Here is a 27,071-nt window from a genome sequence, read left to right as displayed (position 1 = left end):
ATTCAAGCTCAAATTTTAAATTATAACAGGCCATGTGTTGTGCAACGGTGAACGTGTCTGACTCCAGATCAGGCGTGTTTTACTCACATCAAGGTCAGGGATTTTTCCAGTAGTCATTCCTTCAGTCAAGATCTAATAGGATCCTAATCTTCTGCCATGAAAGTCACATCTTACACTTATCTGACTCTATCTAGTGGCAATGAATGACCTTATGTCAGAGGTCTATTTGAACATCAAAAAATACCTATCACCAGATCTGAAGGGTGCGTGTTCAAATAACGTTAAGGTCAGCAGATTAACAGTGCAGGTTGTGCCTAACAGTTCCTCAAAATGGGCATAATTTCTCAGATAAAATTACTATTTTTCTCTAATCTGGTACTCACTACCTGTAACTGATGCAGTTAACTGAAACTCAAATATAAGCAGACAACATGTCTGCCTGTTATTTTTTATAACTAATGAAACGATTGTGATACCCCTTATGTTTTGTTCTATAATGACAATAAAACAACAGTGGTACCGCTATGATTTATTTTATAACGACAACAAACCGACAGTGGTACCTGTTATGTTTCCTTTTATAACTAAATTAAAACGACAGTGTTACCCCTTTGGTTTTATTCAATAACTAATAAAACAACAGTGGTACCCCTTATGTTTTATTCTATAACGACAATACAACAACAGTTGTACCGCTTATGTTTTATTGTATGACGACAATAAAACGACATGTTTTATTTATGTTTTATAATAACAAATAAAAACAACAGTGGTGCTGTTTACATTTGTTATATTTTACATTTGTTACATGTTATATTTGCCTTCAAGAAGATTGTTGCATGTTATCCTGCCGTTGGTGATTGCAAAAACTGAGATTTTTTGGGTTTAGCATTGCAATTTCTTCAAATTCAAACGCTGTTGTTGTTAATAAGTAGTCGTTCAAATTAGTTTAGATAACCATTTACATTTACATTTAGGGCATTTAGCAGACGCTTTTATCCAAAGTGACTTACAATAAGTACATTTGTCATAAGAAGTGCAACAATATATCGCTGTCGGTACAGTGAGGATGTTCATACCGGGGGCCAGGGGCCACTCCCACAGCAAATGCCATCCCCATTTTCAAACCCAAATTTCAATACCAAAACCAGCCACCAGGGAGAGGGCAAACTTTGATCAGAGGAAGCCCAGGCCCTTCTACCACGCCCACTACTTAAATGTCCCATGACCCTCCCCCTTTTCCCATGCCCCAGCTTTGGAGTGTGCTCCCATGTAAAAAAATAAGAATGTTGCCACTAGAGGGTAGGAGATAATCTTGCCTTCCAAAGGTCGGAGTATCCCTTTAATATCAATATTACTATTGTCAATGTATTGTGGTCACATGTCTGTCCAGGAAGTACATTATGCTGAAAAAACAGCAGACAGGGGACAACGTAGTCCACAAGGGTTTTAATAAATGCTTTAAAATGATTAGGGGTCATGGATGGAAGTAGGAGAGGGGAGGCGATGAGGAGAGGGGAGGAGGTGGTGATGGAGAGGGGTGGAGGTGGCGATGGAGAGGGGAGGAGGTGGTGATGGAGAGGGGAGGCGGTGGCGATTGAGAGGGGAGGAGGAGGTGATGGAGAGAGGAGGAGGTGGCGATGGAGAGGGGAGGAGGTGGTGATGGAGAGGGGAGGGGGTGGCGATGGAGAGGGGTGGAGGTGGCGATGGAGAGGGGTGGAGGTGGCGATGGAGAGGAGGTGTGAGGAGGGGGTTGAGCTGATGGCGCTCAGTGCATGCAGAACATGATATTTCCAGCGTTGGAGACCACCCAAAGCCTCCCCAGGTCGTAGGAGAGGTGCCTCATTGCCACACCCATGGGGATGTTAGACCAAAAGGTCCCGTGTGTTCGACCGGCATTCACCCCTGCCCTGGAGGGGAGAGAGAGGGAGACAAAGGGAGTGAGCATAGGAGGGAGAGAGACCGAGACAGGAGAGCAACATGCTCTGTAGCGGACTGCTTTATGGTCTGGAGCGGACTGGTCCTTAGCGGTCATGTTGATGGTCTGTAGAGGTCTGGTTGATGGTCTGTGGCGGTCTGGTTGATGGTCTGTGGCGGTCTGGTTGATGGTCTGTGGCGGTCTGGTTGATGGTCTGTAGAGGTCTGGTTGATGGTCTGTGTCGGTCAAGTTGATGGTCTGTGTCGGTCTGGTTAATGTTCTGTGGCGGTCTGATTGATGGCCTGGTCTATGGTGCGGTTGATGGTCTGTATCTCCTACCTCAGATAAACTTTGCCGTCGGTGCTTAATCCGAACACCAGGCCGTTACTGGCCGCCTCAACCATCTTCATCTTCAGGCTGCCGGAGGAGACGACCTGCCACCCGGTTTGGCTGCAGGAGTTGGGGTTGACGGACTGGAGAGACAACCAATCACAACCCATCACTTAGGACCGAGGTTTAGGTACTAGGATACAGATGGTTAGTTTAGGTACTATGTTAGAGATGGTTAGATAGGTACGAGGTTAGAGATGGCTAGTTTAGGTACTAGGTTAGAGATGGTTAGTTTAGGTGTTGGGTAAGAGATGTCTAGTTTAGGTACTAGCTTAGAGATGGTTAGTTTAGGTTTGAGGTTAGAGATTGTTAGTTTAGGTTGTAATGTTAGAGATGGTTATGAACCATCATCATGGTTCATGATGATGATGATTATGATGATGGTCTTACCCGGGTGTGGAACACGCGTCCAATGGTATCCACCCCCCAGCACCCGTACAGGCCGCAGCTATAGTACTTCAAACTGTAGGAGCTCAAAACTGACCAGCTCACTGAGCCTGCACCCTTGAACACTCTCGCATAGGCCGTTCGCAGGCAGTAGGCCCGAGAACCAGTGCTTCCAACCAAGAAGCCATCTCCTCCTGCGTCCACCTGGGACAAAGAGAGTCCTGGACCAAGACATGAGCGAGACGTGAGTGAGACGTGAGCGAGATATGAGCAAGACATGATAGACATGAGATAGACTCGAGATAGACATAAGACAGACATGAGCGAGACATGAGCGAGACATGAGATAGACATGAGAAAGACAAGAGATAGACATGAGATAGACATGAGAGAGACGTGACAAACTGGCTACCCGCTGTGTTCGATCGTACAATCAAAGCCCCTCACCGGGAACTCTGGTGAAGTTTCCCCCGATCATTTTGTAGAGCTGGTTGTTGCTGCTGACCCCCCAGGTGCCGGTGTCGCCGGTGGTGATGTGCTTCATCCTTTGCCCATGGAGGTACGACCAGGAGAGTCCGTTGAGGAAGAAGTTCTGTTGCAATTGGTTGGTTGCGAGCACTAGGCCCTTGCTGGCATCGATCTGTCTGGCTTGATACAGGGTGGGAGCCCCAAGACAACGCCATGCTGTGGATCATCTCCACGTTAGCACTCTGTGGACCTGCTCTAAAATCTCCATGTTAGACCTCTGTGGACCTGCTCTAACATTTCCTCATTATGCTCTGTGCCTTTTTTCCTCAGTTGGGACATTAGAAGGAACATTTAAGGAAAAACATTCAACTTTTATTTCATTTAATCTATTCACAATGCTATTCGTCATGATACCGTTCTTGCGTAGAAATATGACGACAGAAAGTTTTTTTAAATGTGTTAAGTTGTAGAGTGATACTTGTGAAAGTATCACTCAAGATATTATTTTGATAAAAATGCCCTGGATCAAATGACTCTGTTCTTCTGCACTTGTTTCTATCTATCGTGTACAAAACATGTTTTAGAAGGTTCTGAGTAGACTCACCATGACTGCCGGAGACCAGGCTGAGCAGGAGCACGAAGAACACTACAGCTGTCATCTTCACGGTCTACTGGTGTCCGATCTGTCTGTCTGTCTCTGTGTCTTGCTATGGTGTGTCCCAAGAAGGAAAATATTTCCTCAGACCCAGCTGGACCAGTTGTGCCAGTAGCCGGAGTTTACAGTCAGGAAACCAAAAGGCAAGGAGAGACAAGGCAAGGCAAGGCAATAATATTTGTATAGCGCATGTCTTACATCAAGCAGTTCAATGTGCGAAACAGAAAAAAAGACAACAGTATAATTAATAGTGAAAAAGTCACGAGAGTCTGCTGTTTCCTAGTGTAAAATTCACAAAACGGGATCTTAAACTGGGCATAATTTCTAAGATAAATTGACTTATTTGCTCTATTCTGGTGCTCTCTAGCTTTCATTGGAGCTCAAAAGAAGGTAAACAATAGGGCTTGTGGCGCAACGGTAGCACGTCTGAATCCAGATCAGGAGGTTGCATGTTCCAATCACGTGAAAGTCAGCATATTACAGTGCGGTTTCTCAAATCGGGCATCATTTCTCAGATGAAATGAATATTGTTCCCAAATTTGGGGCTCACTACCTGCAACTGATGCAGTTAATTCAAGCTCAACTCCAAGCAGAGAACAGGCGTTGTGGCGCAACGGTAGCTTATCTTACTCCAGATCAGAAGCTTGCATCTTCAAATCACAACAAGGTCAGTGAATACTCCAGCAGTCATTCCTGCAGTCACGATCTTAATAGTTTCATCTGTTTCTCTGGGCCCCCCCTTCCTGGGAGTAGGCCAACAGCAGTTGGTCGCTGGGTAAGAGGAGGGGGGCGGAGGAGTTGAAGACAATATGTAACGACAGTGGTACCTCATATGATTTATTTTATATCTAATAAAACGATAGTGGTATCCCTTATGTTTTTTTCTATAACAACAATAAAAAAACAGTGGTACCGCTATGTGTTATTTTATAACGACAATAAAACGACAGTGTTACCACTTTTGTTTTATTTTATAACTAATAAAACAACAGTGGTACCCCTTATGTTTTATTCTATAACGACAATGCAACAACAGTTGTACCGCTTATGTTTTATTTATGTTTTATATCAAATAAAAACTACAGTGGTGCTGTTTACTTCCGTTACATTTAACATTTGTTACATATTACATTTGTCTTCAAGAAGATTGTTGCATGTTATCCTGCCGTTGGTGAGGGCAGAATCTAAGAATCTTTGTGTTAAGCATTGCAATTGGCTCAAATTCTAACGCTGTTGTTGATAGTAAGTAGTCGTTCAAGCTAGTTTAGATCAGCAGGTTTCTAAAATACGCTTGATTGTCATATCATATCTCACCGAATTTTGCCCCATTATGAAGAAAGAGAGCTAGAGCTCTCAAACTTCGCAGACAGGGGGCCAGGGGCCACTCCCACAGCAAATGCCATCCCCATTTTCAAACCCAAATTTCAATACCAAAACCAGCCATCTGGGGGGTGGGCAAACTTTGCTCAGAGGTAGCCCAGGCCCTTATCTACCACGCCCACTAATTAAATGTCCGATGCCCCTCCCCCTTTTCCCATGCCCCAGCTTTGTAGTGTGCTCCCATGTGAAAAGAGAAGAAGGTTGCCACTAGAGGGTAGGAGATAATCTTGCCTTCCAAAGGTCGGAGTATCCCTTTAATATCAATATTACTATTGTCAATGTGTTGTGGTCACATGTCTGTCCAGGAAGTACATTATGCTGAAAAAACAACAGACAGGAGACAACGTAGTCCACAAGGGTTTTAATAAATGCTTTTAAATGATTAGGGGTCATGGATGGAAGGAGGAGAGGGGAGGCGATGAGGAGAGGGGAGGAGGTGGTGATGGAGAGGGGAGGAGGTGGTGATGGAGAGGGGTGGAGGTGGCGATGGAGAGGGGAGGAGGTGGTGATGGAGAGGGGTGGAGGTGGCGATGGAGAGGGGAGGAGGTGGCGATGGAGAGGGGTGGAGGTGGCGATGGAGAGGGGAGGAGGTGGCGATGGAGAGGGGAGGAGGTGGTGATGGAGAGGGGAGGGGGTGGCGATGGAGAGGGGTGGAGGTGGCGATGGAGAGGGGAGGAGGAGTTGATGGAGAGGGGAGGAGGGGGCGATGGAGAGGGGAGGAGGTGCTGATGGAGAGGAGGTGAGAGGAGGGGGTGGAGCTGATGGCGCTCAGTGCATGCAGAACATGATCATTCCAGCGTTGGAGACCACCCAAAGCCTCCCCAGGTCGTAGGAGAGGTGCCTCATTGCCACACACATGGGGATGTTAGACCAGGCGGTCCCTTGGGTTCGACTGGCATATATCCCTGCCCTGGAGGGGAGAGAGAGGGAGACAAAGGGAGTGAGCATAGGAGGGAGAGAGACCGAGACAGGAGAGCAACTTATGGTCTGGAGTGGACTGGTCCTTAGCGGTCATGTTGATGGTCTGTAGAGGTCTGGTTGATGGTCTGTGTCGGTCAAGTTGATGGTCTGTGTCGGTCTGGTTAATGGTCTGTGGCGGTCTGATTGATGGCCTGGTCTATGGTGCGGTAGATGGTCTGTGTCTCCTACCTCAGATACACTTTGCCGTTGGTGCTTAATCCGAACACCAGGCCGTTACTGGCCGCTTCAACCATCTTCATCTTCAGGCTGCCGGAGTTGATGTACTGCCACCCGGTTTGGCTGCAGGAGTTGGGGTTGACCGCCTGGAGAGACAACCAATCACAACCCATCACTTAGGACCGAGGTTTAGGTACTAGGTTAGAGATGGCTAGTTTAGGTACTAGGTTAGAGATGGTTAGTTTAGGTACTAGGTTAGAGATGGCTAGTTTAGGTACTAGGTTAGAGATGGTTAGTTTAGGTGTTGGGTTAGAGATGGCTAGTTTAGGTACTAGGTTAGAGATGGTTAGTTTAGGCATGAGGTTAGAGATTGTTAGTTTAGGTTGTAATGTTAGAGATGGTTATGAACCATCATCATGGTTCATGATGATGATGATTATGATGATGGTCTTACCCGGGTGTGGAACACGCGTCCAATGGTATCCACCCCCCAGCACCCGTACAGGCCGCAGCTATAGTACTTCAAACTGTAGGCGGGCAAAGCTGACCAGCTCACTGAGCCTGCACCCTTGAACGCTCTCGCATAGGCCGTTCGCAGGCAGTAGGCCCGAGAACCAGTGCTTCCAACCAACAAGCCATCTCCTCCTGCGTCCACCTGGGACAAAGAGAGTCCTGGACCAAGACATGAGCGAGACGTGAGTGAGACGTGAGCGAAATATAAGCAAGACATGATAGACATGAGATAGACATGAGATTGACATAAGATAGACATGATAGACATGAGATAGACATGAGATAGACATGAGATAGACATGAGCGAGACATGAGATAAACATGGGATTGACATAAGATAGACATGATAGACATGAGATAGACATGAGATAGACATGAGCGAGACATGAGATAGATATGGGATTGACATAAGATAGACATGATAGACATGAGCTAGACATGAGATTGACGTAAGATAGACATGATAGACATGAGATAGACCTGAGCGAGGCATGACAAACTATGGCTCCCCGCTTTGCTCGACCGTATAATCAAAGCCTCTCACCGGGAACTCTGGTGAAGTTTCCCCCGATCATTTTGTAGAGCTGGTTTTTGGTGCTGACCCCCCAGGTGCCGGTGTCACCGGTGGTGATGTGCTTCATCCTTTGCGGCCCATGGAGGTACGTCCAGTACACTCCGTTGAGGAAGAAGTTCTGGTTATATACGTTGGATGCGAACACTTGTCCCTTGCTGGCATCGATTTGTGTGGCTCGATTCAGGGTGGGACCCTCCTGGCAACGCCATGCTGTGGATCATCTCCACGTTAGAACTCTGTGGACCTGCTCTAACATCTCCACGTTAGAACTCTGTGGACCTGCTCTAACATCTCCACGTTAGAACTCTGTGGACCTGCTCTAACATCTCCACGTTAAACCTCTGTGGACCTGCTCTAACATCTCCACGTTAGACCTCTGTGGACCTGCTCTAACATCTCCACGTTAAACCTCTGCGGACCTGCTCTAACATCTCTTCGTTATGCTCTGTCCTTTATTTATTCTTCAGTTGGGACGTCAGAAGCAACATTTAAGGAGAAAAATGTAGAAATATGAATACAGAAAGTATTTTAAAATTTGTTAAGTTGTATAGCGGTACTTAAGAAAGTATCACTCAAGATATTATTTTGGTAAAAATGCCCTGGATCAAATGACTGTTCTTCTGCACTTGTTGCTATCTATCATGCACAAAACTTGATTCAGAATGTTCTGAGCAGACTCACCATGACTGCCGGAGACCAGGCTCAACAGGAGCACGAAGCACACTAAAGCTGTCATCTTCAGGGTCTTCTGGTCTCTGATCTGTCTGTCTGTCTCTTGGTCTGGTCATAGTGTGTCCAGAGGAGGCTAATATATCACCCGTACCCAGCAGGACCAGTTCTGCCAGTAGCCTGAGTTTACGGTCAGGAAACCCCAAGAGATGACTACCTCCGCATAGTTGGGCAGCATTTCATAAACACCAAGGCGTATAGTCCTGAGTCCCTGCCAAAAAAACTGAACCTGAAAGAGAGAGAGAGAGAGAGAGAGAGAGAGAGAGAGAGAGAGAGAGAGAGAGAGAGAGAGAGAGAGGGAGGGGGGGGGGGGGGGCCTGAAGTCTTTCTCTCATCCCTGATGAGGAAGGACTACCCATAATTAGACTCATCAAAATTCCCTTGTTTGTTTACAATGCCTGGACAAATCCTCCCCACTGTAAATGCTGTGTATGTACAGTGTAGCTTTAATTGATCTTTTAGGAGATACTGGAATTATTTTAGAATGCCACATTTTACTTTTTATACATTGATTATTTAATATTCAAATATTTGATGTGTATATATTAGAGCTGTCAAGCGATTAAAATATTTAATCGTGATTAATCGCATTAATGTCATAGTTAACTCTAATTAATCGCGATTAATCGCAAATTATTTTTCTATGCTAAATATCCCTTGATTTTTTTGTCCCATAATTCTTCTCATTTTAATTCTCTTATTAACATGGTGAAGTGCATCGGCTTGCCTTGTGCAAATGATTTTTTATTGATAACAACATTGGCATATACACTGATCAAAACAGGACGATACAAAAAAAGAGCCTATAGTGCAATTAAACGACTGCTTTGAACAAATGTCATTTGAACATAGCAGTCAAGCTACTGCTTCTTTGTTTTGAGCCAAAGAAAAAAAATTTTTTTTTTTTTTTTTTTTTTATAAAATAAATGCGTTAATCGCGCGATAAAAAAATGAACGCCGTTAAATTTGGGTTGCGTTAACGCCGTTAATAACGCGTTTAACTGACAGCTCTAGTATATATATATATATTTGATATTTAATGTCTCATACTTCGACCTCCGAATTGTTCACCTGCTTTGACAATGTTAACGTTGCCAATAAAGCATTAAAGAGACAAAGAGAAAGACAGAGAAAAAGAAAAAAAGAGAAAACGAGAGAGAGAGAACAAGAAAGAGACAGAGTGAGAGTGAGAGTGAGAGTGAGAGAGAGAGAGAGAGAGAGAGAGAGAGAGAGACACACACACACAGAGAGGGATATAGAGAGAGGGATATAGAGAGAGAGAGAGAGAGAGATAGAGAGTGAGAGAGAGAGTTTTGGCCAATTGAATTAACAAGCCCCCTCCCAGACTAGCAGGCCAGTGAGGCTACTGGTTTCAGGGCGTGTTGGAGGACAGAGCTGGGCATGGCTGGTCTCAGGCCAGCCGTTCTTCATCACATCCAAGGGGGGGAGACTCTGCAGTCTAGGTGAACTCTGAACCAGACCAGGGGTCTCATTTATAAAACTGTGCGTAGGATCGTTACTAAAAATGTGCGTACGCCCAGACGCCAAGTTTTGCGTGCGCCAAAAAATATTCAGATTTATAAAACACTGCGTACGCACACCTGTACGCAATCTTTGCTTTATAAATCACATACTGACTACAATTGTGCGCAGCTGAATCAGCTTCACGTTCCGCCCTCTACACGCCCCTTTTTAACCATAAATGGTCAATGCAAATGACCTCATGAATGCGATCTGCATATAAAACAGACTCAGATGCCGGTATTATGTCTTGTTGGAAACAATGGCAGAAGTACTGAGAAAATCAAAAAAGCGAAATTTCACGGAGGTTGAAGTGGAGACACTTGTGGGTGAGATGGAGGCCCGAAAGGTAGTTTTGTTCGGCGGTCACGGGATTGGGATCGCCAACAACAAAAAGCAGAGTGAGTGGCAACATGTTGCTGCAGCAGTGAACTCTGTCAGTAGCACGGAGCGCACTGTCCAAGAATTAAAAAAAGAAGTGGTCTGACATAGTTACATATTTTTATCTAGCCTACCAATAAATCGTTATGTTCCCTAAATACCCTCTCCCTCCGAATCCTGCCATTTGCATGGTCCGCCAGAAGTGCCATATGGTGCAGCATTACCACGGCGCTCACCTCTGTATTTATAGGGTTACGGTAATAAGACTGACGAGAACGCCTTGGATAATCAGTTTGTAATTACCCACGTAAAATGTTCTTGAACATAACCCCTTTTTAATGCCTGATTTGTCATGAAAAGCATCAAGAGTAACGGACAACGATTGTGATGAGTGTGGCTTGGTTTTTCACACTTGGGATTTAATTGACATTCGATCATGTGTTTACAGTGTCACATAAAAATATTATGTTATTGACACATGTTGGACAGATGCTTTATTCCATGCAGTCGCGCCGTCAGTGGACAGTATGGAGTGACGGGATTAAATATAGAGAATTTCTTTCTCTATATTTGATTATCCAAGGCGTTCTCGTCAGTCTTATTACCGTAACCCTATAAATACAGAGGTGAGCGCCGTGGTAATGCTGCACCATATGGCACTTCTGGCGGACCATGCAAATGGCAGGATTCGGAGGGAGAGGGTATTTAGGGAACATAACGATTTATTGGTAGGCTAGATAAAAATATGTAACTATGTCAGACCACTTCTTTTTTAAATTCTTGGACAGTGCGCTCCGTGCTACTGACAGAGTTCACTGCTGCAGCAACATGTTGCCACTCACTCTGCTTTTTGTTGTTGGCGATCCCAATCCCGTGACCGCCGAACAAAACTACCTTTCGGGCCTCCATCTCACCCACAAGTGTCTCCACTTCAACCTCCGTGAAATTTCGCTTTTTTGATTTTCTCAGTACTTCTGCCATTGTTTCCAACAAGACATAATACCGGCATCTGAGTCTGTTTTATATGCAGATCGCATTCATGAGGTCATTTGCATTGACCATTTATGGTTAAAAAGGGGCGTGTAGAGGGCGGAACGTGAAGCTGATTCAGCTGCGCACAATTGTAGTCAGTATGTGATTTATAAAGCAAAGATTGCGTACAGGTGTGCGTACGCAGTGTTTTATAAATCTGAATATTTTTTGGCGCACGCAAAACTTGGCTTCTGGGCGTACGCACATTTTTAGTAACGATCCTACGCACAGTTTTATAAATGAGACCCCAGGCCTGTCTCTGTGTCTTGGTATGGTGTGTCCTAAGGAGGCTAATCTAGCTGGTCGTACCTGGTACTAGCTGGTCCTAGCCGCTCATAGCTGGTAGTAGCTGGTACTAGCTGGTCCTCGCTAGTCGTGTCCATTCCATTATGGGAAAATGAAAAGTAGATCATAAGGGATTATGGATCCATAGTTGTGGTTTTATTCTAAAACGTAAATATACGTTAGGCTTATGATATCATAGCCTACTGTCCTACTGTATTATACAAACAAAGTTTGTTCAATGTGAAACAGGGTGATACACATTAAACAAAGGGTCCATAACAGCAACAGAGCCCCCAAGGAAAGGAGGGAAGGCCTCAAACACAAACCTGCAGGCCCCTCGCCAGTCAACTACCAACATGCCCATCGAATCGAAACTAATGAATGCCTTGCTCTACCTACTGCTGATACGTGTGTGTGTGTGTGGGGGGGGGGGGGGGTTTCAGTGTGCACAGGTTAAACCAGTCTGCAAACACAATCAGAAGATCTCCCTTGCCCTGATCATGAACTACAACTCTGACACTTAACCCGAGTCAACACCCTCCCCCTCGCTAATGTTCAGAGGAGCCCGCTCAAGTCCCCTCGATGGAGCGTAGCAAAGGACATCGGTGCAGTCCCCTTTAAGAGCAAGGAGCCAGCATTACAAAGAACTATAAACACACGGCCGCCACACGCCTGATTCACGCGATAAACACACGGCCGCAACACGCCTGCTTGGTTCCGAGTCCAAAGCAGACCGGGGGCCCCTAAAGGATGCAGCAGACCGGCGGGCCCCTAAAGGACGCAGCAGACCGCCGGGCCCCTAAAGGACGCAGCAGACCGCCGGGCCCCTAAAGGACGCAGCAGACCGCCGGCCCCTAAAGGACGCAGCAGACCGCCGGGGCCCCTAAAGGACGCAGCAGACCGCCGGGCCCCTAAAGGACGCAGCTAGTGATGGCAGTGTGACACTGAAGCTTCGATACGTGCTTCAAACCAACTCCCAAGAATCACTGCTTCGAAGCTTGCTTCAGAGCAAAAAAAAACACGTGACATGTGACGTCCGAAGCAGCAACTGGTTCGTTGCCTGAATGAATCACTTGACTGGTCCGCGGCTCGGTGGAGAAGCTTTGAGCAAAAAAAAAGAAACCCACTCAATCCATAAGGCAGCCTACCTCAATACAAATCTTTGAGTGTCTAACCCCATCCCACATAATCACCCCCTAGAGTTACTCAAGCACACCCAACCAACCTTGTCCAAAGCCAGCTGGTCACCGCCTAATTATTTAATGAAAAAAGAAAACACAATCGATGCTACAATCGTTTACGGGAGTTGTGCATAGTACGCTATGTATGTAATAGATCAACGTAAGGTATCGATTAGAGTAGACTAGGGGATAACACACTGACTGTGGAGTGGAGGACCCGGGTCCGAATCCCATTCCCGGGGGGAAAGTTTTTATATGCTGTTTCAATTATATCCTAGCCTACATCAGTTAGCCTATCTGGACAGAAGGCTAGGCATATCCCTTTAAGAACAATTTAGACATCTGTATTTAGATCAATCTTTATTCGTGAAAAGATCATGCTATTAAGTATTTGGGTTTGTGTGTTTGTGCGTCAAATCGTTTTCAAAGCAGGGATACGTTGAATCCACTGCAGCCTCGAACTTCGCCAGCAGAGGTCACTGTCACTGAAGCTTCGAGTAATGAACCCATTTTCGAAACATTTGGCTCAACTGGTTCGATGCTTCATAAAAGCTTCATTTGCCCATCACTAGACGCTGCAGACCGCCGGGCCCCTAAAGGACGCAGCAGACCGCCGGGCCCCTAAAGGACGCTGCAGACCGCCGGGCCCCTAAAGGACGCAGCAGACCGGCGGGCCCCTAAAGGACGCAGCAGACCGCCGGGCCCCTAAAGGACGCAGCAGACCGCCGGGCCCCTAAAGGACGCAGCAGACCGCTGGGCCCCTATAGGACGGTGGTGTTAACTCGTCTATCCTGGTTCAGTTTATTTTCAACCAGTCGGTCTGCATCTCCTTCCTGTTGGCCTGTATCTCTGGAATGCTCTTTCAGTTCCTCTCTGAGGTCTTTTGAGGTCGGGTTGTTTGATTATTAGTGTTAAGAATAAATAAACTAATCAAGGAAGTCCGGGTCTATTCTACCCGATCTGGTTAGATCGGATTAATTAAATACCTGCATGACATTCTAATAATACATTACATGCAAATGCTACACACTATCTATCAAGTAAGAGTCAATGATTTTGAACAACTCGTCTGCAGTTGCTCTGGTAGTTACACATTTGCAGAAAAGCAAATCCTCCCTCAAATCTTCTCAATCAATGAATCTGAAGTATGCTATTAATAAACACCCTTTGTAACTGTCAGTAGCTTCATCCATCTGCAGAGCAAAACGTTTGTCTCGTATTTTGTCATTAAGCTGCTCCTCTATGTCTTTTAAGCAACTCTGTCGTAGGCCTACACGACAGTTGAGTATAGTTTTTCTTTGGAAGAAACCAATGGCCTTATCTCTGTGTTTGGGATGTGAAGTCTTCAAGTGGCATCTTAACTTGTTCGGCCTCATACTGTCAGAAGCTAATATTTTGAGACACACAACACACTGCGGTCTCACTTCATTGTCCACCGTTGTACTGGTGAAACCGAGGGTGAGAAATGCCTCATCATACCTTCTTGTCTTTGTTTTGGTAGTTTAGGCATTTGGTGTGGATTCATCTTCTGCTTTACGTTTACCTGGCAGTACTTTCACAAACCTTTCCATGATTTGCTATGTAGCAGTGAAGAAGAAAAATGTTTGCCTGTCATTTATATTTAGCCTCATGTGCCGCACGCCACGTCCCACCTCGCGCCGCGCCCCCCCTGTCATAACTCCGCCCCCCCCCGTTTGAAAACCTAACTGAAGTATAACTAGGTTATCTTAACTATACTAACATTAAATGAAGCATCACTAGGTTATCTTAACTATACTAACATTAACTGAAGTATAACTAGGTTATCTTGACTATACTAACATTAACTGAAGTATAACTAAGTTATCTTAACTATACTAACATTAACTGAAGTATAACTAGGTTATCTTAACTATACTAACATTAACTGAAGTATAACTAAGTTATCTTAACTATACTAACATTAACTGAAGTATAACTAAGTTATCTTAACTATACTAACATTAACTGAAGTATAACTAAGTTATCTTAACTATACTAACATTAACTGAAGTATAACTAGGTTATCTTAACTATACTAACATTAACTGAAGTATAACTAAGTTATCTTAACTATACTAACATTAACTGAAGTATAACTAAGTTATCTTAAATATACTAACATTAACTGAAGTATAACTAGGTTATCTTAACTATACTAACATTAACTGAAGTATAACTAAGTTATCTTAACTATACTAACATTAACTGAAGTATAACTAGGTTATCTTAACTATACTAACATTAACTGAAGTATAACTAGGTTATCTTAACTATACTAACATTAACTGAAGTATAACTAAGTTATCTTAACTATACTAACATTAACTGAAGTATAACTAAGTTATCTTAAATATACTAACATTAACTGAAGTATAACTAGGTTATCTTAACTATACTAACATTAACTGAAGTATAACTAAGTTATCTTAACTATACTAACATTAACTGAAGTATAACTAAGTTATCTTAAATATACTAACATTAACTGAAGTATAACTAGGTTATCTTAACTATACTAACATTAACTGAAGTATAACTAAGTTATCTTAACTATACTAACATTAACTGAAGTATAACTAGGTTATCTTAACTATACTAACATTAACTGAAGTATAACTAAGTTATCTTAACTATACTAACATTAACTGAAGTATAACTAAGTTATCTTAACTATACTAACATTAACTGAAGTATAACTAGGTTATCTTAACTATACTAACATTAACTGAAGTATAACTAAGTTATCTTAACTATACTAACATTAACTGAAGTATAACTAGGTTATCTTGACTATACTAACATTAACTGAAGTATAACTAAGTTATCTTAACTATACTAACATTAACTGAAGTATAACTAAGTTATCTTAACTATACTAACATTAACTGAAGTATAACTAGGTTATCTTGACTATACTAACATTAACTGAAGTATAACTAGGTTATCTTAACTATACTAACATTAACTGAAGTATAACTAGGCTATCTTAACTATACCAACATTAACTTAACTGTACTAACATTACTGAAGATGAACTTTGTTAACTTAACTATATTAACATTAACTCATTCAGGATATAAACACACGGCCGCATCACCGGGCCCCTAAAGGACCCAGCAGACCGCCGGGCCCCTAAAGGACCCAGCAGACCGCCGGGGCCCCTAAAGGATGCAGCAGACCGCCGGGCCCCTAAAGGACGCAGCAGACCGCCGGGCCCCTAAAGGACGCAGCAGACCGTCGGGCCCCTAAAGGACCCAGCAGACCGCCGGGCCCCTAAAGGACGCAGCAGACCGCCGGGCCCCTAAAGGACACAGCAGACCGCCGGGCCCCTAAAGGACCCAGCAGACCGCCGGGCCCCTAAAGGACCCAGCAGACCGCCGGGCCCCTAAAGGACGCAGCAGACCGCCGGGCCCCTAAAGGACGCAGCAGACCGCTGGGCCCCTATAGGACGGTGGTGTTAACTCGTCTATCCTGGTTCTGTTTATTTTCAACGGTCGGTCTGCATCTCCTTCCTGTTGGCCTGTATCTCTGGAATGCTCTTTCTCTTCCTCTCAGATTTCTTTTTGAGGTTGGGTTGTTTAGTGTTAAGAATAATTAAGGGTTTCCTGACCGTAAGCTCAGGCTACTGGCAGAACTGGTCCTGCTGGGTAATGCTGGTGATATATTAGCCTCCTCTGGACACACCAGACCCAGAGACAGACGGACAGATCGGACACCAGAAGGCCGTGAAGATGACAGCTGTAGTGTTTCTCCTGCTGCTGCTGAGCCTGTGCTGTGTTCCAATATCCATATGACATTACTAGTGGGCAGTAATAATAATAATAATAATAATAATAATAATACATTTAATTTAGAGGCGCCTTTCAAGACACCCAAGGTCACCTTACAGAGCATATAGTCATCATACATTTTTTAAAAAGCAAGACATTGTGGAAATAAATAAATAAATAAATAAATAAACATAAGCAATAATAAATAAATAAAACAAAAACAATCAAAACAGTGATCAGTTAGACGTTGTGTGCGAGTTTGAACAAGTGAGTTTTGAGTTGTGACTTGAAGGTTGAAATGGTGTCTGACTGTTTTATGTGTGGGGGGAGGGAGTTCCAGAGCCTGGGTGCTGAACAGCTGAATGACCGGGCACCCATTGAAGTGAGTCGTGATGTGGGGATACATAGTAGTCCAGCAGAGGTTGAGCGGAGGGAGCGGGAGGGAGTGTATTCTTGGAGGAGGTCGCAGAGATAACTGGGGGCTAGGTTGTGGAGAGCTTTGTAGGTGAGGAGTAGGGTTTTGTATTGGATGCGGTAGTGTACTGGGAGCCAGTGAAGTTGAATGAGGACAGGGGTGATGTGGTCAGATGATTTGGTGCGGGTGATGATCCGGGCGGCTGAGTTCTGAATGATCTGCAGTCTGTTGATAAGTTTGGTGGGGAGTCCGGTGAGGAGGGCGTTGCAGTAGTCTATGCGTGATGTGACAAATGAGTGAACTGGGATTTCAGCGCTGGATTGGGTCAGTGATGGGCGGAGTCTGGCGATGTTGCGGAGGTGGAAGAATGCAGTCCGGGTGATGTTGTGAATATGGGGTGCGAATGAGAGGGTGTTGTCCAGGATGACGCCGAGGCTCTTGACTTGGTGGTTCACAGTTTGTGTGTGTGTGTGTGTGTGTGTGTGTGTGTGTGTGTGTGTGTGTGTGTGTGTGTGTGTGTGTGTGTGTGTACCCGGTTCACAGTGGTGGGTAGTAACGCATTACAAGTAACGCAAATGAGTAAAAAAGTAAATTTTTCGGGTAACGAGTACTTTTCACGTTCCTTTTTTAAGTCTGTAATTTTACTCCTACTTGAGTAAATATTTGATTTAGAATTCTACTCTTCACTCAATTACATTTTTACAAAGCTCTTGCCTTTTGTCACATGCACAGAGCTTAATGCAAATTTGTTTGAAAAGAAATTACATTTTTTGTTGTACATAATGCTTTTGTTGTACAACTTGTGAAGAAATGTTTTAGGAGTGCATCTCTTTCTCTCCCTCACTTACTCACACATTCTAACACGTTGTCTTTTTCACTGATCCAAGCACTCCAATACAAAAATGTAAAGTAACTTGTAATTTTAGTAACTTTAAAACCAAGTACTTTTTTACCCTTACTCAAGTAGGTTTTCCAATTGGAATGTTTACTTTTACTAAAGTAGATTTTGAAGGAAGTAATTTTATAGATTTTCAGTACTCTACCCACCACTGCTAGTGGGCGTGTCCACCTAGATCTGTGCTGGATAGATCAGTCTACCAGCCTACCTAGTTGACTGAAGTAAACGTTGACACGCCCACTAGTGATGTCATATGGGGCCGATTTTCGAAACGGCTTGTTAGGCTAATCACACTCACACCTGGTGGTATAATATGTCCCCTTTAATGTATACTATTCACACAATTGAACTTATATTTTTTCTTGTGTTTATGTTGTAACTGTGTACTGCTGTCCATCTTGGCCAGGACTCTCTTTTAAAAGAGATTTTAATCTCAATCAGACTAACCTGGTTAAATAAGGATATCATAACCCAACAGAGAGGAGGAGAACCCAACAGAGAGGAGAACCAAGGGAGGTGGCGGCCCCTAGTGGAGGAAAGACAACATAGCATATTTTCCAGTGTGTCGAGTTGAACGGTCACCAGTACTAATAATTTGTATTAGTAGCAACAGAGACAATATAATACCTCCTAATTAACCAGCTGGTCTGTTGTGTTGTCATGTTGAGTTCTTTTCAGGTTGTGTGTCTCGGGTTGTGTGTCTTTGGTTGTTTATGTCTTCGGTTGCGTTTGTCTCGGGTTGTGTGTGTCTTTGGTAGTGTGTCTCAGGTTGTGTGTCTCGGGTTGGTGTCTCGGGTTGTGCGGGTATCAGGTTGTGGGTCTACTCACACAACATGACAACACAAGGAGGCGAAGGAGGGGGGCCCCCCCGCTCCCCCTCCCACCCGCCACTTTTCCCGCGGTGCCGCAGGTAGTTTCGGCGCCAGTCCTTCAGACATCTGGCTGTAGGTGAACCACGTGACCCGCCATCTCGATCTGTGACCCGCGGCTCCCCGGTGACCGACGATGCGCGCCTGTCGACCCGCCAACAAACGAGTGTGAGCCAGTTCGGGCTACGCCCCCATTGGTCAAGGTTTGTCTACGCAACGAGATCACTCGGCGCTGGTTGGCTGTGACACCATGACGCTCCAGCTCGTAGCCGTTGATTGGCTGCGGCGAGGCAGGCTCCTGAGAGCGCCAGAAAACAATCTTTAGCGGGTCTTCTTCAGACTCCAGCCCTGGTTCAGTCTCCAGAGTCCCGCTGTAGAGTCCAGAGTGAACCGGACCGTCCGCGGCTATGAGGACCTGAAGACCTGAATACCCCCTCCAGACCCTCCAGACCCTCCAGGACTACTGGACGATTGAGACCAGGATTACCTTACCTTTACTAAGGTAAGCCACTAAGCCGGACCACTGCCCCTCCACAGGGGTCCAGACCCATGAAGACCTAACACCACAGCGGTATTAATCAAACGTTACCTGTTGTATACTTCACTGATACTTCAGTAATTTCGATTATACTTAAATGTCTTTAATTAAACTGTGAACTAGAAGTTGGGACGCTGCTAGTTACTACTAGGTTACTAGTGGTTACTACTAGGTTACTAGTCATCACCTGGTTACCAATGCATCAATCTTCACTTCTGATTATGTCTGACAAGCCCTCTTGGTCTCCTGTCAGGAGGGGTTAGATGATCTGATGGTTAGATAATCCTCTGAGAAGACCGTTGATGTTAGCTCTGTTAGCTGGGGGCTAGTTATCGGCGCCTAGCGTTAGCGCCAAATTATCTGACCTCCCCTAAAGGATGTCTCACTCAGTCACTCACTCTCTCACACACACACACACACACACACACACACACACACACACACACACACACACACACACACACACACACACACACACACACACACACACACACACACACACACACACACACACACACACATTACAAGTCTAGACTGTAGAGGAGATGTGGTCTAGAGGAGACATGGTCTAAAGGAGACGGGGTCTAGACTCTAGAGGAGGTCTTGTCTAGAGAGAGATGTGTTGATCAGATGTGGTCTTGTCTAGATGTTTCGCGTGTCTCTGAAAGACCTCAGCAGTCCAGGGAGGACCATGGACCTCAGCGGAGACGTCCACCGCTCGGCAAGTGACCAGAAGGTAATACAACCACACAACCATCGTATGTTGTTAACGTGTATTAACATGTTCCTAATAATCCATCATGTGTTCATTGATGATACGGTATAGGTTATAATGTGGTGGCTCATGTTCGTGAGAGTTCATATATTAGATAGAAGTATAGATATAATACTAGACGTTATATTAGATGTAATACTAGATGTTATATTATATCGATTTAATAGTAGATGTAATCCTAGGTGTTATATTATATAGATGTTATATTATACTAGATGTAATGCATTATGTTATATTATATAGATTTAATACTAGATCGTCTCCCCAGGAGAACATCTGCACTGGGCGGCCTGCCCCCACCCGGACCCCCGCTGAGCTCCAGTCTCCCGCTGACATGCGGACACCTGTCAAGCACGCGGGTGACTCCCCCCAGCCTGAGCCCTGGACCCCTACCGCCAACCTGAAGATGTTGATCAGCGCCGCCAGCCCCGACATCAGACGCATGAGAAAGGTATCAGTAATCAATACTATTACCAATACTATCTATATAATCAACACATTACCAATATCTATCTTATCAGTAAACAATTATTTCAATAACAGTGATCATATATTATGTGGACGGCTGGTTTAAGTAAGGGATAATGCAGACGAGGTGTCCATTATCAGGAATTAATGGACGACGCGGAGGCCTTCGAACCGTCCTCCGCTGCGCATCGGACGGTTGCCTCCGCAAAGTCCATTCATTCCTGATAATGGACACCTCGAAGGGCATTATCCCGCATATACCATGGTCACTTGCTAAAGAAAATAAAATAAAACCATTCATTTATATTTTCATGCGTTTTACAATCCAAATATAACGTTTTTCACAAGCCACAACTTTGTTTCCCTGGTAACGCCTGAGGTTTTGATTAATACCTGGAACAATCATTACCGTCCCTAAAGGTTCTTATGCAATGGAAACGTTGTTCACTCCTCCAGTAAATAGGACGGACCTTAGCTACGATTTGGCCACGGGAGGTATTCTAGTCCGCTCAGCTATGAGCCAGAAATCAGGGGTTAATGCACACCCTGCAGCCAATCAGAATTGAGTATTCCCCCAGGTCGTGGTATAAAGCTGTGTAACAACCACAGTGGTCTCCATGGTAACACGCCGTCGACCACAGTAGACTGACCCGGCTCGCCGTCCAATCGCCTCTGGGCTGTTCTGAACGCTGCCCTCTGATTGGTCTGTTCCCAGTGTGATGCGGTGGAGGAGGAGGAGGAGGAGGGGGAGGATGGCGAGGCCAAGCCCAGCAGGAAGCAGAGGAGTCTGGGGCTGCTGTGTCAGCGCTTCCTGGCCCTCTACCCCGACCACCCCCAGGACAACGTGACCATCTCATTGGACGAGGTCGCCAGCAGTCTGGGTGAGAGCGAATAGCCTGCCGGAGTTCTTACCCAGGGAGTATAACCCCCGAACCCTTCAGTGTTAGTGCCTTGCTCTACACACTGATGCCTGCAGGTAGACTGGCGACACTGGGGGGAGTTGCACCCAGAACCTCTGGGATGCAGGGCTCTAACCCGGCGTGTCTCCCCCAGGCGTGGAGCGGCGGCGGATCTATGACATCATCAACGTGCTGGAGTCCCTGAGCATGGTGGACCGCGTGGCCAAGAACTGCTACACCTGGTGGGGCCGGCGGCGCCTGGGGGCGCGGCTGGGGGAGCTGCAGCGCCACGCCCACCAGCAAGGCAGCGGCCCTGCCCCCGCCACCACGCCCCGGGACGAGGAGGCCGCCGACGGAGACGCCGTCAGTGGTGAGGAGGTGCCCCGGTGGTTCACATCCTGTTGACTGGTCTCGACTTCCTGTTTTGTGTTCTTGACTTCTTGTCCTTTGTCCTGACTTCCTGTCTTGTGTCGGGGACTTTCTGTCCCGTGCTCCTGGCTTCCTGTCTTATGGTCTTTACTTCCTGTCCCTTGTTCTTCTCTTCCTGTCCCGTAGTCCTGACCTCCTTTCCTGTTGTCCTGACTTCCTGTCCTGCGGCCCTGACTTCCTGTCCCCTGTTCTTGACCTCCTGTCCTTTTGTCCTGACTTCCGGTCTCATGGTCTTTACTTCCTGTTCCGGGTTCTTCTCTTACTGTCCCGTGGTCCTGACTTCCTTTCCTGTTGTCCTGACTTCCTGTCTTGTGGTCTGCAGTGACGGCCAACAGGAAGGACAAGTCTCTGCGCATCATGAGCCAGCGCTTCGTGTCGCTCTTCCTGGTGTCGGAGTCGCAGTGCGTTACCTTGGAGACGGCCGCCCAGCTGCTGATCGACCACAACGCCACCAGCCACAGCAAGTACAAGAGTAAGACACGCCCCCACTCACCCTGTCATTCATTCTCTCACCCTGTCACCCTGTCACTCTGCTCTGTCACTCAGACCACCAGCAACAGCAAGTACAAGAGTAAGACACTCAGTCAATCTGTCACTTACTCTGTCCCCCTGTCACGCGAGTCGTTTCTCAATACCAAGTACGCAAACTGCGGACTCGTGGACTTTGAAGTTCGCACTTGATAAGTAGGACTTCCAAGTACAAAACTCGAGGACGGGAGGACGCAGCTGCAATTGGAACAGCAGCGGACTCGATGATGTCACCACCTCAGCTCGTCTGTTAACTGCTACGGCCTCATGTTGGCATCTACTACTGAACAATATCAACAAATTATATGAAACAAAACACCAGCCTCTTTCGTTTAAAAATAGTTGGATAATATTTTGAATTAATATAAATGAAAAGATATGCGTATTCACACGGAACGCCAGCTGTACCCTACATATAATAAGTCAGTGGCGGGAAAATGATTGTATGAGATTGCCGTTTCTCAATGTTCCTATATAGCCTATTATTATATTATTGGAGAGTAGGCTATTGATACAAGAATTACGAACGAGCGAGAATAGAATAGAAACACACACATACACAAAAACTATCGGCTGGATTGACCGGGACTTCCGTTTCCACTTATATAATATAAATATATTATATAAAACAAAGACCCAGCCTCTTTCATCTTAAAATAATAGTATGTCAATATTTTGAATGGATAGGCCTCCATTTTTGTTATATTTTTTTAATGTTCCCATATAGCCTATTATTATAGCTTACATACTGATATTTTAAAACATAGGAATGTGAAATGCATCCTGGGATATTTAACGGTCACGTCATCTCCGATGCATCCTCGATCAAACTGCCAATTTAAGAATGCAGCACTTCCGTGTTTTACGACAGTACTTGACTTGATGCCTACTTTGAATTGGAACAGTACTTGGGCTACGACTGATGACGTTTCACAAGAACACAAGTACAGAGAAGAACGCAAATTGAGAAACGGCTTCTGTCTTGGTAGGAAGTGCAAGAGTAAGACACGCCCCCATCCACTCACGTACTCACTCAATCAGCGGTGGTTGATCTGTTCTCTCTCCCCTCCCCTCGGCTAAGGTCTTCCCTCTCCCCTCCCCTCGGCTAAGGTCTTCCCTCTCCCCTCTCCTCAGCTAAGGTGTCCTCTCTCCCCTCCCCTCAGCTAAGGTGTTCTCTCTCCCCTCCCCTCAGCTAAGGTGTTCTCTCTCCCCTCTCCTCAGCTAAGGTGTTCTCTCTCCCCTCCCCTCAGCTAAGGTGTTCTCTCTCCCCTCCCCTCGGCTAAGGTGTTCTCTCTCCCCTCCCCTCAGCTAAGGTGCGGCGTCTCTACGACATCGCCAACGTCCTGACCAGCCTGGCGCTCATCAAGAAGCTCCACGTCCGCGGAGACCGGGGCAGGAAGCCCGCCTTCCAGTGGCTGGGCCCGATCTGCTTCAGCACCCCCCCCGGTGAGGCCCTCGGCCCCCGGCCCTCGCCCGTAGAGTTCACCTGTCTCTGTTCTGCCGTTCTTCCCGTCTTAATTTGTGTTAATAAAGTTATGTCTCCTCTTTCCTGTGGACACACAGTTGCCATGGCAGCAGTCACTCCACCAGAAAGTGTCTCAGAGCCAATCTCAGCTCCGAGTGGCCGGGAGGCCAAGCTGACCCGCCACGCCTCCTTCAATGTCCCGCCGAGCCGTAGCTCCGCCCACCGCCTGGTGAACTCCGCCCCCTGCAGTCCCACCTCCAGGCCAGCAGGTGAGGCCCTGTTAGAGACCGTGTCTGTCAATGCAGCGAAGCCTTACCGTATGTTAATGTGTTTGCTCCTCTTCCTCCTGCTCCTCCTCTTCCTCTTCCTCCTGCTCCTCCTCCTACCCCTCCCCCTCCTCCATAGTGGACAGTGACCCCACTCAGCTCTTCCATCCATTATTGATTATAGGATCGATCGCTCTCTAAAATAGATCCAGTATTTCAACCCCTCCTCTCTCTCCCCCCCCTCCCCCTCCTCTCTCCAGCCGTATCCCAGCAACCACTGGACTGTTCTAGACACGCCCTCCTGGACCTCAGCTACAGAGAGTGAGCTTACACACACCACATATTATGGGATGTTTCTGAACTCCGCTGACCTGTTTCTGATGCCATTTCTGTTGCCATGGTTTCAGGGGCGTGTCGACCCCCCTGCAGGCCCCCTACTCACAGCCCCGCCCACATCTTGAGGAAGACTCCGCCCCTCAGCGGGTGGCCTACCTGCCCAGCCTATCACAGCCCTCTGTGGTGCTGCTGTATGGGGGTCAGAGGTCACCCAAGAGGAAGAGGGACGGAGAGGAAGAGGATGAGGAGGAGACTGAGGTTTGTTTATTTGTTTGACTAAATGAGTAGGGTGTAGGGGTCAGAGGTCACCTGGCTCTAGGATCCAGTAGCAGCATGACGTCATGGTAACCCTGGTTGATGGTCTGTTGTTTTTGTTGCAGAACCGCCATGGGGGGGGCTCTGACCCCAGCGGCCCCGCCCAACCCTACCACTACCTCTACGTCCCGCACAACGCAGGTACGTTACCCAGAGGCCCTCACTAAAGGTCGTCATGGAAATACCCTCCGACCAGCCTACCAAAACACCCACGCGTGTGTGTGCGTGTGTGTGTGTGTAACTAAGAACACCACCAAGGGTGTCTGACCACACCCCCTCTTCTCTGACTCCTCCCCCCTCCTCAGGCCTCAACAGCATCAACTTCCTGTTGTCCGCCAGCCAATCAGCGGCCGGCCTCTCTCTGCCCACGCTGGCACTGCCCTACGTGCTCCTCCCCTCCTACCCAGTCGCCCCCGGCGACGCACACCCCTCCCCCCTCGGCTTCCTGTCCCAGGCCAACTTCCTAATGGGCGCGGCGGGGCCTTATGGGCACCCGGGGGCGGAGCTTGGCGTGACGCTAGCCCCTCCCCCGCAGAGCAAGAGGGACGACGTCGCCAAGCAGCAACCACTGGTGAGACAACCGCCTGTTATCGTAGCAACCCGTTACCGTAGCCAATCGGAGAGCTCCATGCGGTGCTCTAAGAGAACACGGGTTAACTTAACGAATCAGGAAACGAGGCTCCGCCCTTTTCAGTTCTATGCCGTTGCCATGGTGACTGTTACTGTCAAGCTTTTGTTGTTTTAACCTTTGACCTCAATTCATTCCTGCCCCAGACGCCTCGCACCCCCAAAGAGACCACGCCCACTCCCAGCGGCGGGACCTTCTTCCAGACGCCGGGAACGCTGGGTAGTGTAGTCCCGGCTATCGGCAGGAGAAAGAGAGGCTCCGCCCAGAGACGGCTGGACGTAGGCCACACCCCCCAGGCTAGCTGAGCCAATCGCAGCGCACTGCTCTCTGGCCAGGAGAAGACCTCAGAGGAAACTCTGATCTGAACAGAACATTGATCATAGTTCTATGATCCAATACTTAAATTGAACTTCTTCAAATGTTACATATTCTACAGGACAACGTTTGTGGAGGTTCACTGAAGGAAGCTCTCGATGTTACCTCCTATGAAGCCTCATGGCCAACGGATCCTCTGGCTGATCTGTCTCGTGGAGAGACCGACGGCGGCCGTGTTGTGAACACAGCCCCCTCTTGTGGCCACAGTGTGTGCTATGACCACATGCTACTTCCTGTCCTCTATTGATTTGTGTTTTTACTCCAGTGCTAATTTATATTTTAATTAATATATGTGTAAATGACTTGTGGAGGATAACGATGGTGTCTTCTCGAAGCAGTGCCAAGTGGACCGGAACTGCTTGAATGTTTGAGGTTAAATCACTAAAGCCTTAAGTTTACAGCCAGGCAGCCGCTGCTAATGGTTACTATGGTTACCCTGGTGCTGCCCTCTGGGACCTTTGACCTGATGGTGCTGTCGTTGTGGCAACCGACGTTTCTAATACTTGAATTCCCTGTCGGGGACTTAGTCTTCCAGATGTGAATTTTGGAGATATGGAATTACTTCAACGTACTGTAACAACCACTAGCCTCACGAAACAAGCTTTACGGTAGGGGCTGTAACTTTACAACCTGGTACCCTGCTGTGACTTTACACCCTGGTTCCTGGTACCCTGCTGTAACTTTAGACCCTGATTTCTTGTACACCAGCTCATGCTGGTTTCGGTCATCACTAAGTTGCAGACTTGGGTAAGAAAGGAAGCTTCTAATGTCTTGTTGAACGGCTGGACGTGGACCCATACGACTGTAGCACCAGCTCTCTAATGCCTTGCACAATGGTTAGCATTTAGGGGCAGTCACCCCACGCCCTGAAGCATTCTGGGCCACGCCCACTTATTCAACATGTCAAACACAAATGTTAGGTACACTCTGTAATAAAATGGTTAAAAACTAACTAACTGTTTCATGTGTCTTAAAGGTGTTTGAAATGGCTCAAATACATCCAGCTGAAACACTTTAGATATTTGTAAAATGCCAGGTGTTATAAGAGTGCATCAGATGATCTGTAGTGGGATTCTAACTCCGGAGCACGTGAACAATGTCCCTGTGTGAAGAGGGGCAACGTGACTGATGAGGTTCATGTTTCAGTGTGTTTACCTCTATAATATACTCACCTCCAGAGCCAGCAGCACACAGTACTGCAGTACAGTATTACCCAATACTGTGTACTCCTCCATGGACACAGTAGTACACAGGATTACAGTACTGTGTACTCCATGGACACAGCAGTACACAGTATTACAGTACTGTGATACTGTGGTTCCTTCAGGTGCTGAAGTGGTTTTCAAAATGTCAGTTGTTAGTTTAGGTTTTTACTGAGTTGAGTAGCTGTTGAGTAGTTTACTTTCCAGGCGTTTAGTGAGTAGCTTTGACCTGTAGATTGTTTTGTTAAAGCATTAAAGGGGTTGCATGATTGGCCGTTACAAACTAGACATTACAAGTGGGAGGGTCCTCCCTGCTGACGGAC

The 27,071-nt window shown here is 46.4% G+C and overlaps 3 protein-coding genes across 3 annotated transcripts; 1 reads left to right on the top strand and 2 right to left on the bottom strand.

The window, feature by feature from the left end:
• Positions 1–1,646: 1,646 nt before the first annotated feature.
• LOC115543029 (fish-egg lectin) lies at positions 1,647–3,955 on the bottom strand. The gene is made up of 5 exons (XM_030355562.1): positions 3,768–3,955; positions 3,143–3,379; positions 2,699–2,916; positions 2,258–2,391; positions 1,647–1,910 (listed from the first exon to the last, which is right to left on the bottom strand). The coding sequence occupies exons 1-5, from the start codon at positions 3,820–3,822 to the stop codon at positions 1,769–1,771; spliced, it is 786 nt and encodes a 261-aa protein (XP_030211422.1). The 5' UTR covers positions 3,823–3,955; the 3' UTR covers positions 1,647–1,768.
• Positions 3,956–5,841: 1,886 nt separating this feature from the next.
• LOC115543028 (fish-egg lectin) lies at positions 5,842–8,211 on the bottom strand. The gene is made up of 5 exons (XM_030355561.1): positions 8,104–8,211; positions 7,393–7,632; positions 6,790–7,007; positions 6,348–6,481; positions 5,842–6,108 (listed from the first exon to the last, which is right to left on the bottom strand). The coding sequence occupies exons 1-5, from the start codon at positions 8,156–8,158 to the stop codon at positions 5,967–5,969; spliced, it is 789 nt and encodes a 262-aa protein (XP_030211421.1). The 5' UTR covers positions 8,159–8,211; the 3' UTR covers positions 5,842–5,966.
• A 10,574-nt stretch (positions 8,212–18,785) lies between these two features.
• Positions 18,786–26,498, top strand: e2f7 (E2F transcription factor 7). The gene is made up of 13 exons (XM_030354953.1): positions 18,786–19,026; positions 19,709–19,798; positions 20,106–20,288; positions 21,021–21,186; positions 21,359–21,574; positions 21,956–22,105; positions 23,470–23,607; positions 23,725–23,895; positions 24,153–24,213; positions 24,300–24,486; positions 24,609–24,684; positions 24,849–25,114; positions 25,318–26,498. The coding sequence occupies exons 2-13, from the start codon at positions 19,709–19,711 to the stop codon at positions 25,474–25,476; spliced, it is 1,863 nt and encodes a 620-aa protein (XP_030210813.1). The 5' UTR covers positions 18,786–19,026; the 3' UTR covers positions 25,477–26,498.
• Positions 26,499–27,071: the final 573 nt, after the last annotated feature.

The sequence above is a fragment of the Gadus morhua genome, chromosome 4 (assembly GCF_902167405.1).
Source record: "Gadus morhua chromosome 4, gadMor3.0, whole genome shotgun sequence".
NCBI lineage: Eukaryota > Metazoa > Chordata > Actinopteri > Gadiformes > Gadidae > Gadus > Gadus morhua.
The sequence above is the reverse complement of the archived record's forward strand: the minus strand, read 5'-3'. Positions and strand labels throughout refer to the sequence as shown.